Raw genomic sequence first — 18,700 nt, 5'->3', positions numbered from 1 at the left:
TCGAAAAGGCAAAAACGTTCTGTTTTCATTCAGGCAGCCATGCATTAAATGTCTATTATGCGCTGGAGACTCATGAAATCTATGTGCCTCTGATGAACACTTCTAACTGAATGGAACAGAGCTTAAGAAAAAATAACCCAAGACGTGGGCTTTATCATGCCACTTGTTTGACATTTGATTAAGCCAAGTACAAAAACGTGAACAATGGAATTCCACCAGACTTTTGAGCTACATGACACATTTAGAACTGTATGGGATTTTGGAAATCAAATAGTTTGATGTCTTATTCTCAAATGAGGAATTGGGGCCTAAGAAGGTTACATGGTATCCATCAGAATTTAAGTCTGATGACCAGAAAGATACCATATCAAGTGCCTTCAATCACCTCTTCTTAAAAAAATTTTTTCTAAATAAATTCTTCCAACTTTTGTGGTCACAAGTTTTTAGAACTAAGTCTCAAAAAGGCAGATGATATGAGAAACAACAACATCAAAATAAAGCAAATTACCATAGGATCTTAAAGCCAAAAAGCTCTAGCCCTGACAAGTAAGATTCTAAATTCGGTATTACTGAAAGAAAAAATGCATATTCTTCTACTTGAACGTGAATCTTATGGAGACACAATGTATTTTTCCTCCTGTAAATTATTATGAGTTTTCATTTCCTTTTCTTTTTTTAAAAGAGAAGGCAATTTTCTATCTGTTAAACTACAGATATATATTTACTAAGTATAAAGAGACTCCAAGAGGTTAAAAAAAAAAAAAAAAGTAACACTTTAAGGAAAGTATGTTTTCATAATCAAAGGTCCCCTTCTTCCCAATGCAAGTATTTTAAGTATGTATCTACCTGTCCAGCATTTTTCTGGTTGATAAGCTGATCTCCTGCTATAAGAGAATCCCAATTTTGCTGTCTTATGAGCTCTTTCACTTCTTCATTAGGAAGATCGATTCGGTAGTTGAAATCACCACACCAAAATACGTAGTCATGGGAGAACAGCATCCTTCCCTGGAAGCAAAGAGAGAGAATTTTAAACAATCAATTAAAAAAATGTTTTACAACTTTTTCTTTGCCTCACCCCTGCCATGCCCGATTTATTTAACCCCACAGTAATTACACATGAAGTATCTAATATTTAGGTGAACACTGCTGACATTTCTAGGAACTATCTTAAATTTTCAAAAACTGATACAGAATTTGGGGTAAACTGAAACACATTTCAAAGCTTCCTCTTCAAAAACAAGCAGCAAGAATTTACCATTGGAAAACTCAACTTCCGTGCTATTTCCACAAAATCTTCATTTCGTTCTTTCACTTGCGATTGTCCTGCAGCAAAGTGGCTGCAGACGAAGCAGAGGCTTGTGGTGTGGAACAGCATTCGTATTGCGACCGCTCCCTTATTTCCAGTTGCACCTCCCATTCCAGTCTTCACAGTATCAACTGCAACATCCCTTTAAAAGGAAGAATTCTAAATCAAAGATCAGAAATTCCAAAAGTTCCATGTGCATAAGAAAATAGGAATGCCTGTTACATAATTATAACATTACACATTGTGGGGCACTTAGAGGGCAAGCCTGTGAAAGAGTACAGTGAAACTATTAGTGATTCTTTACTCAAGAACACATTTAAATAGAGTTACCATATGATCCAGGGATCCCACTCCTGGGCATATATTGGGAGAAAACTATAGTTCTAAAAGACACATGCACCCCAATGTTCATTGCAGCACTATTTACAATAGCCAAGATATGGAAGCAACCTAAATGTCCATCCACAGATGAATGGATAAAGAAGATGTGGTACAGGGACTTCCCTGGTGGCGCAGGGGTTAAGAATCCGCCTGCCAATGCAGGGGACACGGGTTCGAGACCTGGTCCGGGAAGATCTCACATGCCGCAGAGCAACTAAGCTTGTATGCCACAACTACTGAGCCTGCGTGCCACAACTACTGAAGCCCATGCGCCTGTGCTCCGCAACAAGAGAAGCCACCACAATGAGAAGCCCGTGCACCTCAACAAAGACCCAACGCAGCCATAAATAAATAAATAAATAAATAAATAAATAAATAAATAAATTTTAAATAAATAAATTTAAATCTTCAGAAAAGTTAAAAAAAAAAGAGTAAGTACTACTTTATAAATAAAAAAAAAAAAAGAAAAGAAGATGTGGTATATATGTATACAATGGAATACTACTCAGCCACAAAAAAGAATGAAATAATGCCATTTGTGGCAACATGAATAGACCTAGAGATTGTCATACTAAGTGAAAGAAGTCAGAGAAAGACAAATACCATATCACTTATAAGCAAATGAACTTATTTACAAAACAGAAATAGACCCACAGACACAGAACACAAATTTATGGTCACCAAAGGAGAAGGGGGGTAGTGGGAGGGATAAATTAAGAGTCTGGGATTAACATATACACACTACTATATATAAAATAGATAACTAATAAGGGCCTAGTGTATAGCACAGGGAGCTCTACTCAATACTCTGTAATGGCCTATATGGGAAAAGAAGCTAAAAAAGAGTGGATATATGTATATATGTATAACTGATTCACTTTTCTGTACACCTGAAACTAACACAACATTGCAAATTATACCCCAATAAAAATTTTTTTTAATAATAAAATAAAATAAAACATAACCAACAAGGACCTACTGTATAGTTCAGGAGACTATACTCAATATTTTGTAACAACCTATTAGGGAAAAGAATCTGTAAAAGAATAGATATATATACAAATGTATAACTGAATCACTTTGCTGTACACCTGAAACTAACACAACATTGTAAATCAACTATATTTCAATTAAAAAAAAAAAGCACATTTAAAAACAAGAACCATGAACAAGTGTTTCTCTGAAGCCACAAACACGCCAGGCCTTTTTATTATCTGATGTTAGGAAGTAGCCTTAGGAGAGAGATCTGTTTACTGACCTGATGAACGGAGCATGCTGTGGTCTGATAAAAACAAATAGACAGACGCCCACCAACTGCTCGGAGGCTAGCAGCACATACTTGTTGTCTCTGGAGATGGTCTTCTGAAGTTCCACGGCCCAGAGCTTCTGATTTGTTGTGCTACCAGAAAATATTAAAAAGGGAATCTTCAAAAAGATGGTGACAGTAATATAGCCTGTTTTATAAGACAGTTGTCAATTATACCTTTATATGCCCACATTTAATAAAACTATGACATCACGAAATCCACACCAACAGTGAAGTCTTTATGCAGGCTGGGCTTTTTTGTTTGTTTCCTTTAAAAAGGAAAACCCAAAATTTAGCCAAAAGAACACCCACACTTCAAAGTCTATCCTATTACTCCCTTACAAAGAAAATATGAGCTTACTGATTAAATGAGTGCTCACCATGTGAGTAATCTCAAGCTTGCACACTTTATTTTTTCCTTAGTATTCACTGGGATAACAGAGAAGAACATGCTTCCAGATACATTCCCCGCCACCTTTTCTTATTTTTATGGGTTATAATATCTTTAAAAAAACTTATTATGGAAAATTTTAAACATCCACAAAAAAGAGATAATCATAAAATAAACCACCATATACCCATTATCCAGCTTCAACAATTATCAACATTTTGCCAATCATTCTTCTTCCATACCCTCTCCCCTTTTTTTAAACCTGGAATATTTTAACCCAAATCTGAGACATAGGCCATTTCACCCAGAAACACTTTGGTATGCACCTCTAATGCAACAGGACATTTTCATTTTTGCGTAGTCACAATGTTGTTATCACACTCAAATATTAACGATTCCTTAATATCATCTAATACTCAGTTCATATTTAAATTTCCCTGATTATCTAAAAAAAAACTCTTCTTACAGTTGGTTTCTTTAAAACAGGGTCCAAATAAGGTCCACACATTGCATTTGCTTGTCTCTTAATCTCTATTAATCTTTAGCAGTCTCTCAGCTCACTCGACCCTCTTTTTAACGCTATTGATTTTTTAAGAAGCTGGGCTATTTGTCTGTAAAATGTTTAACAGTCTGGATTTGTCTGATGTGTCTTCATGGTACCTTGTCCCTCTGTCAGGTTTGTTTTAAACTGGTTACTCTAGAAGCTTGATTGAGAAACATTCAATTTTATTGATTTGTTTTGGCAAAAATAACCTCACAGGTGGTATAGTCACCCTTGCATCATAGCAGGAACTAATCTCTGTGATATTACACCTGATAGGCTGTTAGGACCGTGACAATTGACTCGTTGTAATAAAAAGTTCCTCCACTGATCCTTCTTCTAAGGTTTTAACATCGACTGATGATCATTGCCTAGATCCATTATTTCATTAGGGGTTACAACACGTTGGCTTCATAATTTCAGCATTGCATGGGCATTTGTAATAAGTTGGAATTCTTCTATAAACAACTTCTCTCTTATCAACTATTCAGTTACTCTGAAACACAGTTTGTATAAAGAAGGTAGCAAAAATGCTGGAGTCTTTCTCTTTATACATTTTCAGAGTATTGAGTTTGTGCCCAAGAACCTCCAATGGCGAGCAAAAACAGTCTTCTCGTAGTTCCAGGTCATACAAACGATAAACGGTAAGCCAGAATACGACCTCACATCCACACATCTAATCTATCTAACACTATGCCATACTGCCTCCAAAATACAAATTCAGAGCACGGATTCCCTACTAACCCCACCACTAAGACCTGGATTCTGAAAACAGAACGACAGCTTTCATCCCTTTCTTCAGCTCTCTCAATGAACCCTGATCACTCCATTCCAAACCACACACACCTCCCCACCTCCACATGCCTGATCCCCTGACCTCTATCTATCTACTTTCGGTTGCACTTACCGTCTTCTAACATGCTATATAACTTACTTATTCGAGTTGTTTATTGTCTGTCTCCTCCACTAGAAAAGAAGGTCCACACAGGTAGGGATATTTGTCTGTTTTATTCATTGATGTATCTTTAGCACTTAGGGTAGGTGCTCTGTAGATACTGGTTAAATATATGAATGAATAATCACCATTTTCATTAAAGAATAATTTGATTAATCTCTACTTAGACCAACAACTGAACAATGTGTTTGGTACTGGGAGCCCTAAGAATATGTTCTAAGACCTGAATCTGTATTTTCAGGGAAGAGTCAAACAGCAAAATGAATGAAGTCGGAATTCTTCTCTACTTCCCTGTATAAACTGTTATTCACTTCAGCTAAGAAGAAAGTTGTCATTTTCAAGACTGATGACTATACCATACTATTTCAGCCCATAATTTTATTCTGAAAATCTTTTTTAAAAAGTCACAAAAGAGGACTTTCCTGGTGGCACAGTGGGTTAAGAATCCGCCTGCCAATGCAGGGGACACGGGTTCGAGCCCTGGTCTGGGAAGATCCCACATGCCGTGGAGCAACTAGGCCCGTGCACCGCAACTACTGAGACTGCGCTCTATAGCCCGCGAGCCACAACTACTGAAGCCTGCACGCCTAGAGCCCGTGCTCCGCAACAAGAGAAGCCACCGTGATGAGAAGCCCACGCACCGCAACGAAGAGTAGCCCCCGCTCGCCGCAACTAGAGGAAAGCCCGTGCTCAGCAACAAAGACCCAACGCAGCCAAAAATAAAATAAATAAATAAATAAAGTTAAAAAAAGAAAAAGATTCTTTAAAAAAAAAAAAAAAGTCACAAAAGATGGGCAACTACTCAACTTTTAAAGCAAGCATCATTTCTTAAAATACAACACTTAAGCTTTCAATTTCACTAAAATAATCTGTATTTGTAATAACACTTCAGAACATCAGTTCTCTGCTTGGTCAGGGAACATCCCTGGGGATCCCTAAAACCCATGAGGTCGAAACTGTCTCCCTACTATCGCTAAGAGATTGTCTTTTTCACTGCATTGACATTTGCATGATGGTGCAAAAACAATAAGTAGAAGTGCTGATGTCTTAGCAGGAATCCAGGCACCAAACTGTACTAGTATTCCTTATAATCTTTACCCCCATGAGCTCACAGTTTAAAAAAATGCCATTTCACCTAAGAATATCCTGATGAAGCAGTAAACATTATTAATTCTGTCAAAGCTCAATCCTTGAGTCCCATCTTTATAGTATTCTGTGTGATGAATGGGCAATACACATCAAGCACTTCTGCTGCATACTGAATGCATACACCATGGTTGTTTCAGAGAAAAGCACCTGATAGTTTCAGTTCAGAGTTGAAATGCCCCTTTTTTCATAGAATATAAGAAAGAACGAGTGACAGACTATGGTTATTCAGATTTAGATTATTTGGCAAACAGTTTTTCAGCCAAGTCTGTGTTTTCAAGGGAAAAAAAACGAGCATCTCTTTCCAATGATAAAATTTATGTTTTCAAGCAAAAATGAGAATCTTGATAAACCTGTATCTGCTACTCTGATCTTGACAGCTTCCACATACTTGAAGAATTTGCTGATGAGTGATGAAATTAACCAATATAATGTTTAATATTGTATAATGAAATGTGTCAAAATTTGGAAGATCTACATAACTCAGTGAACTAATATGTTCCAAATGACCAACACATGATGTTTCAAAATCATGCAAGGGTAAAAGATAGACCAATGTTTTAATATAATTGAGCACAAAAAGGTCATCGCTATGGTTTCAGATTCCACACTGCAACTAACCTTTGGGAAACTATTTGTTAAGTGGTATCAGAGAAGAAATGATCTGAAAAGGCTATTAAGATATTTCGGTTTCCAGCTATATATTTATGTGATGTTCTTCATATAATTCAACCAAAACAACATATTGCAACAGACTAATGCAGAAGTAGATGTGAGAATACAGCCGTCTTAAGCCAGATTCTAAAGACATTTGCAAAACTATCAACGCCATCCTTCTCAGTAAATTTTTGTTTTGGAAAATAGCTACTTTTCAGGAAGAAAATGTGTTATTTATGTTAACACATAATGAGTTTATTATCATTCTTATTTTAAAATGAATTAAATGTTTTAAATTTTTCATTTTTAATTTCTAATGTGATACATATCAAGAGATAAAACTCACATAAATAAAAGTTCTTTAAGATTTTCAATATATTTAAGAGTGTAGAAAGACCTGAAACCAAAAAGTTTGAGAACTGCTATTTTATAGTTTAAAAAGCATCTTCACATATATTCTCTCAATCTATCCTTGTAACAAGTACTTAGTTATCTGCTCCCCATGTCCGTCAACTAGAAAGTTTCCCTGTGTGTTACCTGGCTGGCTTACCTTGCATTCACAATGTTTCCAGCATTCAACTCTACCATTTCCTCAAAACCAATGGCAAATATATCAGTTGGTTTACTTCTTTTATCTACAATGAAGCATCCAGGAGAGACTTTTATGAGATGGCCTTAGTTAGATGGCAACTCCCCTTACCCCCTCAACACAAATAAGATCAACGTCAGACCTCATAAAAGTCCATTTTTGTGTTTCAAGTTTAACCAAATTCAAATTAAAGGCAAAACCCCCTGAGGGGGACAAAATTACATTCCATTTAGTTTCTATTTAGGTGATCTAAGTTTGCCTATCTAAGACTGTTATTTTTGAAGATCCTTAAGTCCTTTCAGAAATCATTTTGAAAGAATTCTTGCTAAAGTTTGTACCATGGAGAGCAGAGAAACAAGCCGCTTCTCAAAGGCTAAAGTGACTCAAAATGGAGAGGGAAAGAAATTTTTCAGAAAGGGTACAAATAATAAAGTGGTTGAGTAACAGTCTCAAATTAGAGGAAACAGCTGAGAGGGATTTTTTGCACTTAAATTTGAAGATTCCTAAGTGGAAGCAGTCTAGGAAAATGAGAAGAGTCAGGGGCTCAGACTAACCCCTCTGTTCTAGCCATTAGCTCTCTCATAGCTGACAAGACCAAAAAAAGAGAACAGAGCTGCTTTAGATAAGCAACCCCAGGGTACTCTGGGTGTCCCAAGCATTCAGAAATGAGGATAAATAGCTAGAGAAAGAACTTATAAATACTATGAACAAATACTGAGAAAAAAAAAATTTATTGACTGCTATTATGTGCAAGCCTTATAGACAAATCTTCTCATTAACTACACAAACACCTTATGAGACAGATTATATTTGCCTTTTATTTAAAGACAGGAAACTGAAGCTTTGGAGAACCTAAGCAACTTGCCCAAGTTCACAAATAAAATGCAGTGGCCCAACTGTGGAACCAAACTGCCTGAGTTCAAATCCTGGCTGTGTCACTACTAGCTGAATGACCTTGGGCAGGTCACTTCTCTTACTGTGTCTCAGTTTCTCATCTGTGAAATTGGAATAATAATAGTGACGGTGTATTAGGTCTGTTATAAGGATTAAATGAATAGATGTAAAGTAGTTAGAATTGTAGTATTAGCTGTTATTTTATTATTATTATTATTATTACTACTACAACAACAGTTTCAAGTTAGGTTCAATGTAAATGAAAAGGGGCATTTTAATAAAAGTTTAGGAAAAAAAAAAAAAGTTTAGGGAAATTCCCAGGGTTTAAGGTGTGACTGATTAAAGACAACTAAAAAAGGAAAATCTGCATCTCACAGTATTTCCTATGTACATCACCTTCATAAATAACACTTGGTAAACGTGTACCATTTGAAAAAGGAATTAAAGTTGACTTGAACAAAGAAGGCCTCAAATCCATGATTCTAGTTAAAATCTTAATACAAGCATCCTCAGCTTAATGTTTGGTTCTGGCTATTAAGAGCTTGGTGGCAGAGTACCCAACTGGATGACAAGTCTTTACAAGGATGAATCAGTGCTGGTTAGTATAAAGGGCCAACGAATGTCAAAACAAGTCTTGTAAAACTGCTCATGATCCACCCTATTTCTTATCTTGGCAAATAAAGGACTGTATTTGAAAAATAGAACATATTAAATTTGAAAAATTATCAATCATAAAATAAGCTTGCTTTGTATCAGTCTAAAGAATAAAAACAGAACTAGTTTTTCTTATACGTGTAGTTACCTTAAAGATATCAATTTATGTATGGATCCAATTTCCTGAGACTCAAATAACAAAGAAAAGGATTTTTTATTTTACCATGTTTTCTTATGAAGTAGTAGATAAAGGTCTAGGAATACAAAAGACCTAAGATTTGAACAGATTTGATCTATAAGAATGTTGGTCTTCAAATGTATAAATCCCAGTTTCTTTTAAAAGGTAACACATACTGTGAAGTGCCACATTTGTTTTCTGGATTAATAAATCACAGTCAGGGTTAATTAATTAAATCTGTATTATAAAAAGCCAACCTTGAAACTCCTGGATGCCAGCTAACTTGGGTGCATCGAGAAGCCAGTCAGTGAGGGTCTGATTCTTAAAAGCTATGCTGCGAAACTGCTTCCCTCCATTCACATTCCAGGTGCCCACACATACTCGAATTTTCTTGGGCTTTGAATACTTGTAGAAATTCTCACACATGCTCTTTAGAACTTTAGAAGATGCTAATCGAGAACAAAACACAACAGAATTTTGGCTGCATTTAACCATTTACAAAAAAAAAAAATTGATTTTCATGACTGAGAAATGATGGCTGGAAAGTACAATTACCATCGTCAGCACAAAGAAGCATCAGATACATGCATAAGCACAAAAAAGACAGCCTTGAACACAGAGCCCAGCACAATACAATTAAACAACACAACTTTTAAAAAATCATACATTAAGTACAATAGCCCAAGTAAAAAAACTATTACAAAATTAATGCAGCAACAAAAAACATGCAGAACAAACAGTTCTGTTTCACTGAAATGGTACACTATTTTATGAAATACAAAAGCAGAGACTGCACATTTTTAGGAATATAGCAACTGACTTTCATACAGCTTTCATTCGGAGGCTAGTAAAAATATGTTATTTCTCCCCAAACAAAAACATTCAAGAACCATTACATTTAGGATTCTAGATACTGACAGGTGGTTTGATGAATAATGGCTCCCTGACAAAAACACAAATTATGGACAATAATGAGAGGACGGAGATGAAGCCATGACTAAACGCCCCCCAGCTCAGAGGAGACACCAAGTCCTTACAAACATTCTGCAAGGCCCCAAACAACCTGCCCCGCCTTTCTGCCCTCACCTGCCACCCCATCCCTGTTCTCTCACTGCTCAGCCACTGGACCCTCGCAAGAACGGAAGCTCCACGAGGGCAGAAATGTTGGTCTAATATCCCTAGTGACTAGAAGAGCGCCTGGCACATAGTAAGTGCTCAGTAAGTAATGGTTAAATGAATAAATGTTCAATATATTTTGAATCCTCAATCCTTTCCCCGCCTATTTTTTTGACTTCCACCTATCCTTCTTCCTCCTAAACCATGCTTCATTTAGGTTAAGTCAAATCCTTGGCACTTAAATTAATAGAGCCTTAACAGGACTTCAGTCTAAAGACAGAGAATATGCCCTTAACGGGCGGTTAACTGGCAAGAGGAAAGGGAAATCACAATGGTGCTCACCTTTCACCACAGGATCTTATTTTATTATGATATTAATTATTATTGTTGTATTCCAAGGTACATACAGCAAGCAGTCTTGTGAGAGAACAAGTGAAAGAGGCAAATAACTTTTTCAGATTAGAGTGAAAATAGTTTGACCTGTGAATCCCATGAAAGGACTGCTGATTTAGATGACAAGCATGTCCCCACTGTTCCCAGGGGCAGACGTGCACATTGCTAGCCCTCTTGCTATTTGATTTGATTACTCATATAGAGGTGTCCGGTGATAATGAAAGCAGATTGTTTTTTCTGGCCTGTTGGTATGGTTAACTGAAAGCCTGCTGAACCTGGATAAAGATTCTCTATTACTACAGATTATCACTGGTCCTTCTAATTGAAGTCATTGCCATTGTTACTGCTATGAAAACAGCTTCTACAATCCTTTCTACATCAAAACCCAAGTTCTATAATGATTTAACAGCTTAAAATATCCAGCAAGACAAATAATGAATTGTGTGAACAAAAACATGTTGCCACGTTGGGTGAGCTACTAAAGTCTGTTTACAAATGGAATAAAAAGTTTACAAAAAATTCCTAGTTTATTCTTAACTGGTTGGCACCTTAATGTGCAGAAAGAAATGAGTCTATGTTCAAACAGATGTCCATCCCTAAATACCATACCATTTCAGAAAATGGATATCATGACATAACTCAAAAATATATCCAAGTGCTCTCTTCCTCCATCCTTCTCAAAAAAATTGCCAATAGTTTCTCAAAACACTCAGAACAATAACTAAGTGAAACAAATCTTAAGGGATATCAAATCTTAAGTGAAAGTCTTTTTCAGCTAAATTTCTGGCAAGAGTTTAGCTTTTGCTCATTTCGCCACAGATTCAAGTTTAAAGACAAGATCATAAACCTTGTCCACAGAATGAAGGCGTGAGATTCCTGATAGGAAAGGCAAGAAAAATAATGACCTTTAGGTCTCACACACTTAACTCTTCTAAGTTTGTTAGCAATCTTAATGCTTTTTAAAAGATTTCAGATCATATTTTAGTACACTAAATGCCTTTTAAAATATTATGTGTGAGAAGCACCGTTGAGTAGTCATAAATATCACAGTACTCGGGCATTAATCCAAAAGAGTCACACCTGGGTTTTGTCCAGTAGCCTATAAAGAGTAAGATATAATACTAATAATGTTTGTTCAATGAAATATAAAAGTAAAATTAAAACTAGATGACCTCTATTTAATTGGAATTAAGCATTTGCTACAGGAATACAAAGAGCAGTGCATATTTCCTTCTAAATGAAATACTTAGTTTTCTCAAACTTAAAATTTTTTTCTCAGATTAAAACAAGGTATCAATTTATCATGTTAGATTCAGAGGGCAAAATAAAGTTTCCATTTATTTGCGGCTTTATTTATATACATCAACTTTTTAAAAAAATAGAGAAGTTGCTTTTATTTACAGATTGATTTTCTATACTGTACCTGACTGTAATGTCTGTTCAGAAACTATGGATGCATCAAGAAGAAAACAAAGAATCATTAGTAAAACAGCAAGTTACAGCTGAAGTCTAGAATGTTATGACAAAACATTCTCTGACGGCCTCATTTCTTTCTTTTGATTTAGTCTGATGAGTCAATGATGGCTGTAGGACACCAAAGATAAAAATAAATGACAATGACTGATGCAAACCTTCTGCATCTAAGAAAAATCCTATGGGGACTCAGTGATGTCCAGAGTTTCACAATCAGAAGGTTGTAGGCCTGCTTTCCAGGCTACTCCCATATGTAAGTCTATGTGTGTCCACGTGCATATGCTTGTGAGGGAGAATATGAACCTGAAAACCTAAGAGGCTGGAGGACTTTGAAATACTGAAGATACTGCCCTAACATACACCTTGTAGTATTCCTTCTGGGACTCACCAGTTGATAAGTACAATCAGTTCAGTTATAACAAAACATGTACATTCCAGCAAAATCACCATGCGAGGCAAAATGGTGCAAATTCCCACAGGCACAGGGCTTATGGCAAAAATGGGGTTCGGGCACAACATTCAAACACTTCGTCAATGACGTGCCAAGAAAGATAGGAACCTAATATAAAAACGGTAGCAGAACTTTACGCATGTTAAATGGTTAAGGAATGTACGAATACGTCTAAAATATGGCACTTCATTTTGACAAAGACCTGAGGTTTGCTCATAGAAATGCGCAGCAGGAGGCCTGTGCTTGTGAGTAATTGTGAATCCTGGGAGGAGGGGTCTCTGCAATTGGACGGTAAGTTGTAACACCAGATATGGATGGATCTGGCTCATCATACGTCTGGTGAACGGAGGGAGAGAGATGTCTCAGGTGTACGCACATGTGTATGTGTGTTGTGTATATTTCTACCCAACTCAGTTCTGCTGGGTGCAGCTTTCTGCATTTCCCTAGCATTATTACCAGTGAAATCATGCATAAACTACTGCAGAATTGGCATTATACTCAAAATGTCCCCTGATATAGCATCCATGTTGGAACAAAATTCCCATTCTCAGAATAAGCATTAGAGCAGAACTGACTGTACTTTTTTTAAGGGTATATTTTTCATATAGTAAAATGTGCAGGAAACCAAAAAAACTGATGACCAAGTCGGAATTACTCAGGTCCCTCACTTCTCTTTCCTTCAATGGCTTACTTTCAGTTGTTGCTGATAAATGCCTCCGTATCAAAGTAGGCACAGGTGGAAAGAGGTGATAAGACGCAAATCAGTCAGCGCCTACTGCTGGAAGCCAGGAAGAAAGCCTGACGTTAAAAGCAGTAGCTAAGATCAGATTCTGGTTTTCAGAGCTTTAGTAGACTTCAGTCCCCAGCCTACTCACAGATCCCTGAGGAGCTGACTGTAATTAACTACCTTCAGCACCATGCAGAATTCTGAAAGAATCCATGATAACGTACTTGACCAAGTAATGATCCAAGAGTACATTATTTGATGAAGAACAATTTCTCCTACTTGAACAGGGAAAATTGAAAGGTTTGGTTTGGGGGGGGTGGGTAACAGCAGAAATAAAAATGTTCAGAGTGCTACAGTGTTAAAATAGAAAAAAAATATGAAATTAAGGAAGTCTATTAAGTTCTACAATGTATATTGAGTTTTCCCACGATACTGCTTAATATACGCTCACTGATATGAGCTCAAATTCTTTTGATTTTAATGAAAGACACAGTGAAAGATAAACAGCCATTCTGAAAGCCATATATTTATGTCAAATATTAAAATTGGGAATGATAGTGTCCAATAATAAGCAACGTTTTAAAATTATTAATATGATTTAATGCTCATTCAAACAATAGCATTTCAAAGGTAGGACCAAGTTATAGAAACTTTTGGGGTGGTGATTAGCAAAATAACTAACAAAGGTATTGTTTTTTTCAATAAAGCAATGTTTTCTACTTAACTATTGAATACTCTACTGAAAGTACTAGCTGAATATTTTATGAATTCCTGCCTTATATAAAGTTAGCAATACTTAAACCATTTCCCTCCTCAATCATAATCTATAAAAGAAAACATGCATGGGCCTCGGTTTTAGCTTAATAATTCCACTAATGATATAGACATTTTAGGAGAGATAAACTTCCTTTGGAGAATGCAATTTTAGAAAATTACATGGATAGAAATTCCTTCCAAAACTATTTTAATCAACTCAATCTAAAAAGTATTTATGTAAATAAGTTTACATTCACCTCTTGGACTTTTAGAAGGAATATAAACAATATAAGTAAAATATAAAGTAAGTACGCATACCACGCAAACTTCCAGTAGTTAAAAGGGCTCGAGCTTTGTCAGCTAAATCACTATTTAAAGTATTTCCCAGTAGCAAAACATCAATGGCCTCTTGCTTGGAGCTGTCAAAGAAGTTATTCTGAATTGTTCTACTAACAGAACGAGCACCATCTTTTAACTTTCCAGCCTGTTGGGGAAAAAAGCATGGACTTTTCATTCTAAATTGTTTTTATTCAATAGGTATTCTTAAACTTTAAATAAGTTTTATATGACTTTACTGTAATAAAGAGGACCTAATTATTCTATTTGAATATCAAACCATCACGTTAAAATGCCTCAAGATGTCACTGTTTCTTTTCCTCTTTTGGATAACAGCTCTGCACAAAGAGACAGAAGAAGCTCTGTGCCACAACTGCATCCACTAATGATATCTAGAGCCTTAAAAGTTTAAAATTGTTTACTATAAAGGAAATAAACTGAAATGTACTTATTCAAGACAAGGAAATTACTTCTTACATAGTAACTTTTAGACTTGGGGATGGATGGGATAGGTGGGGAGAAGCAGGGGAGATAAAGGAGGATACACTGCACTTGCATGTTCTCAGAAAAACTTCAAAGTACTCTAATAGTAGAAAAATAAAATTGAAATTGCTCCCAATAACTTATATTAGTTAAAACTAAAATTGAATATGAGAATGAAGGTCTAGTCTGTAACATGTAAACTACAGTTTGTATATTTTAGGTCACTTTGCCTATGTAAATATAAGTAATAAAAATAAATATATGCCAATTCCTACAGTGAGAGAGCCGATTATAACTTCTAATGAACATATATCTTACTTAGGTGTGTTAGCTACCATAAAGATATTTTAATCTTACAGATTTTGATGATTGTTTAAAAAAAAAAACAAACTCTTGCCTTTTAGAAAAAGAACTTTAGTTTGCAATATGTAATTTTTATTCCTTAAATAACAGGAATTTGAGGCTTAAAATGTTATTTCCTTCCATAAAACATATGCAAATGACATTATTTGAAAAGAGACTCACCATTCACATTATCAGGCAATTAATCAAAAGGAACCCAGAGAAAGGAAAAGAAAGAGCAGTTCAGATGTTAGATTTCAGTTAAATTTAGACTAGAATATTTAATACATAAAATTTCATATCTATTTTGTTAGAGATAAAAGACCATTGAAAATATATGTAACCTCTGTACATAGATAGTCAACTACAGAAACAATAAGGCAGAACATAAAAGAATATTTTAAGCAATAGTTGTAGAGAATCAGGTTTAAAAGCAAGAATTATGTTCTTTATTCAAAAGGAATACATGAAAGTTTAACAGTCTCAGGTTTTCAAAAACAGGGACCATTTAAGAAGTAAATATTTGTAAATGTCAATACAAATTACTTCTGTGAGTTGAACAAAAGGAACTTTTGCAAGTAAGGCCAATACCTCTGAACAGAGGCATGACACTTTATGAGACACAGAAAAGGAGGAAGATTTGGAAATTAAAAGACTTTGTGATGATGAACTTCAGCTGCTATATTGAAGCGGCTAAATAAGAAACTATAAAAGTGGTTAATGTCCCTGTTTCTATTTCTGGGATAATTTGAGAAATTGTAGGGATTTAGAATATTAATAAATTCAATGGAGGCCAGGAGCCATAAAAGGTCAATATTTAAGTATATAAAATAATGAAAAATGTCTCAAGTATGCACCCAAAGTCCCTCACTAAGGCCCAAACACTAAAGGAGAAAGTAGTCTGTAGATAAAAGTAATGATGAGGCACAGACTTATAATTACGTCCATATTTCACACTTCCTTTGCACATTTTGATAGCCTCCTTTTCAAGGTAAGAAAAGAAAAAGAATAAAAACTTAAGCCCTAATAGCATTCGGTTCACAGTGGGTGTGGCATAAATTGCCCATTGATTTATTGGTCCATCCAGCATTTATCACACATCTATCCAACAGAATGCACTGTGTCAAGTGCTGGGGAAACAAAGTCAAATGAGACAAGACTCTTTATTGGGAAGACTGTGATTTGGGGGGGGGGGGAGGGGAGCTTTTGTTTTGTTGTTTTACTTTTTTAAATTTAAAAAAAAAATTTTTTGGCCGCGCCACACAGCAAGCATGTGGGATCTTAGTTCCCCAACCAGGGATCAAACCCATGCCCCCGGCACTGGAAGTGTGGAATCTTAACCACTGGACCGCCAGGGAAGTCTCTGATTTTTTTTTTAAAAGAAAAACATATTTGGGGGAATTCCCTAGCGGTCCAGTGGTTAGGACTCCGTGCTCCCACTGCAGGGGCCTGGGTTCAGTCCCTAGACCAGGAAACCAAGATCCTGCATGCCGTGCTGCGCGGCCACACACACACACACACACACACACACACACACACACACACACACACACACACAAAACCAAAGGTTTAAAAAAAACATATTTTTAATCAAAATAATATGAAAAGTAAAACAGATATTATGCAGGCGAAAAATCATTTAAAAAAAGGTGAGGAACACATATCTAAGCCTAGTGGCTTATCACTAAACAACTGAGTATGTCATATATACATGTCCCTCAAACCTAGGGGAATAACTATCCGTTCAGTCATTAGTATCCACTATAGAAGGAAGTGTTAAAGAGGCCATAAAAGCATGACAAAGCAGAATTCTAAAACAGATATCTTATAAAAACCAAACTATTAATTTAAAAAAGAGTCCATTTAAAGCTTTACTAAAGAAGGAAAAAGGATCTTTTATAATGTTACGATAGATCTAGATCTACCTTAGCCTTTCCTTCAAGAGCTCCAGTTCCTGCATAAATCTTACTGATTGAATCACCATTCACAGACCACATTGATCGAAAAACTTCTTGAAAGCGAGTCACCAGCTGAGGCTTTTCAGCTAAGCCGAGAGCTTCCAATTGTTTAGTTAGCATCTAAAATAGCAAAAGAGAAACTTTTATAAGTATATTAATACATTCATTATGATGTGACTTTTTAAGAACTACCAGAATCAAACCAAAAATTTACGGTTACAGGACTTTGTGGGTCTGGATTCTGAAAACACAGGTTTACTATTTCCCATCATGTCAATTTCTAAAGTAAATATCACGTCAATGAAACCTACAAGTAACTCAGTATTCCCTTGCAGTAATAAGAACTTCTTTCTGGTTAAATGATATTAAGCTTATCAAAATGTCCCTATGGGGAATTCCCTGGCGGTCCAGTGATTAGGACTCCCCGCTTTCACTGCCAAGGGCCCAGGTTCAATCCCTGGTTGGGGAACTAAGTTCCCACAAGCCACGCAGCCAAAAAAAAGGAAAAAAATGTCCCTATAAATCAGACTAGTTTATCTTGTTCACCTAAAAGAACAATACACAACAGCACGCATTGGAGCAGAGAAATATATCAATATTTACCTAGTTTATTTAAATATATGTAGAAATGACTAAGTTTCTTTAAATTTTGGATTTGGTTCTACACATTTGGGTAATTAAGGTCAGGAGATTGTGAGAAAAGTAGAGCTGCTCTTGAATTGTTATCAAAATTTTAAAAGTAAGTCATATCTCTGAATAAAGTCACGACAGTTTCTAATGTATAAAATTCGTATCAGTAAAGCATATAAGGGAGAACTAGGGGGAACACAGCATGCAAGGAATGCAAGGATCTTTGGGCTCCCACGGTTTCTTCATCACAGTGGAAGTGTTTAGAGAAGTTATTGGTCTTTACTATGAATGACTCTTAGCCTTGAAGTCTGGCAAAGGCAAAGCAACGTATAATCCTTATCCAGTCTCTTTCTCTTATTTGGAATCTAGTCGATGCCTTGCATTTTCACTTAACTCCTTCCCATTTGTGTTTTCTTTTACCTTGTCTATAAGTGGACATTATCCATAACTATAGAGGGATCAAACATTAAAATAATATACAAAACCCTATACTGGGTTTATCTGATTGCCTAGAGACCTACACCAGGGCTATTCTTTGTTGGCATGGAGTATTAACAAAATCAGCCTCCAGCATCTCCTTTATCATTTATACCTCCTTCTTCAAGGAACTGGGCAAAAGTGGTCTTCACTACAAGTAGTTTGGTTTTGCCTACATTAGCAGTATATTTTGTAACCAGTCAACCAACTGCTATACTAGGGAGTATTCTCACACCTAACAACAAACGGTGGGTAGTCAGCTAAGTCAGATTCTAACACTTGTTCTACTTTTAATGAAGATGTTCAAGTATTTCACTAAGCTTACTCTCAGAATCTAACTAAATGTTTTTAGCCACTTCAGAACAGAACTCAAAACAAACCTGAGTCGTGTGATAAACTCCATCCCTATGACCAAATGCCTGCTTTTACTTATTTCTGTTGTATTTTCTAAGTAAACCTCAAGGACAGATTTCAAAAAAGGCAAAGCAGTAAAATTTATTTAGTTACATGAAAAATACATTTTTGTAGTAGACAATTCTATACATTGTACTTTCATTTCG

The 18,700-nt window shown here is 35.9% G+C and overlaps 1 protein-coding gene across 17 annotated transcripts in view; it reads right to left on the bottom strand.

Moving 5' to 3' along the window:
- Positions 1 to 18,700, bottom strand: part of SYNJ1 (synaptojanin 1) — an 86,194-nt gene that overhangs the window by 28,225 nt on the left and 39,269 nt on the right. For 6 of the 17 annotated variants that reach the window (XM_082395034.1, XM_082395027.1, XM_082395029.1 and 3 more), the window contains 8 exons: positions 17,001 to 17,153; positions 14,233 to 14,398; positions 11,931 to 11,954; positions 9,256 to 9,447; positions 7,234 to 7,318; positions 2,946 to 3,086; positions 1,256 to 1,448; positions 847 to 1,005 (listed from right to left, as the gene is read on the bottom strand). In XM_082395034.1, coding sequence (XP_082251160.1) covers positions 847 to 1,005; positions 1,256 to 1,448; positions 2,946 to 3,086; positions 7,234 to 7,318; positions 9,256 to 9,447; positions 11,931 to 11,954; positions 14,233 to 14,398; positions 17,001 to 17,153 — 1,113 coding nt within the window. The remainder of the gene's footprint in view (positions 1 to 846; positions 1,006 to 1,255; positions 1,449 to 2,945; positions 3,087 to 7,233; positions 7,319 to 9,255; positions 9,448 to 11,930; positions 11,955 to 14,232; positions 14,399 to 17,000; positions 17,154 to 18,700) is intronic. The other 11 variants (XM_082395033.1, XM_082395036.1, XM_082395023.1 and 8 more) reach the window with 3 other exon arrangements.

The sequence above is a fragment of the Balaenoptera borealis genome (genome assembly GCF_965194805.1).
Source record: "Balaenoptera borealis genome assembly, chromosome: 5".
NCBI classification, from domain to species: Eukaryota; Metazoa; Chordata; class Mammalia; order Artiodactyla; family Balaenopteridae; genus Balaenoptera; species Balaenoptera borealis.
Note: the sequence above shows the minus strand (reverse complement) of the source record. Positions and strands in the feature narration are given on the sequence as shown.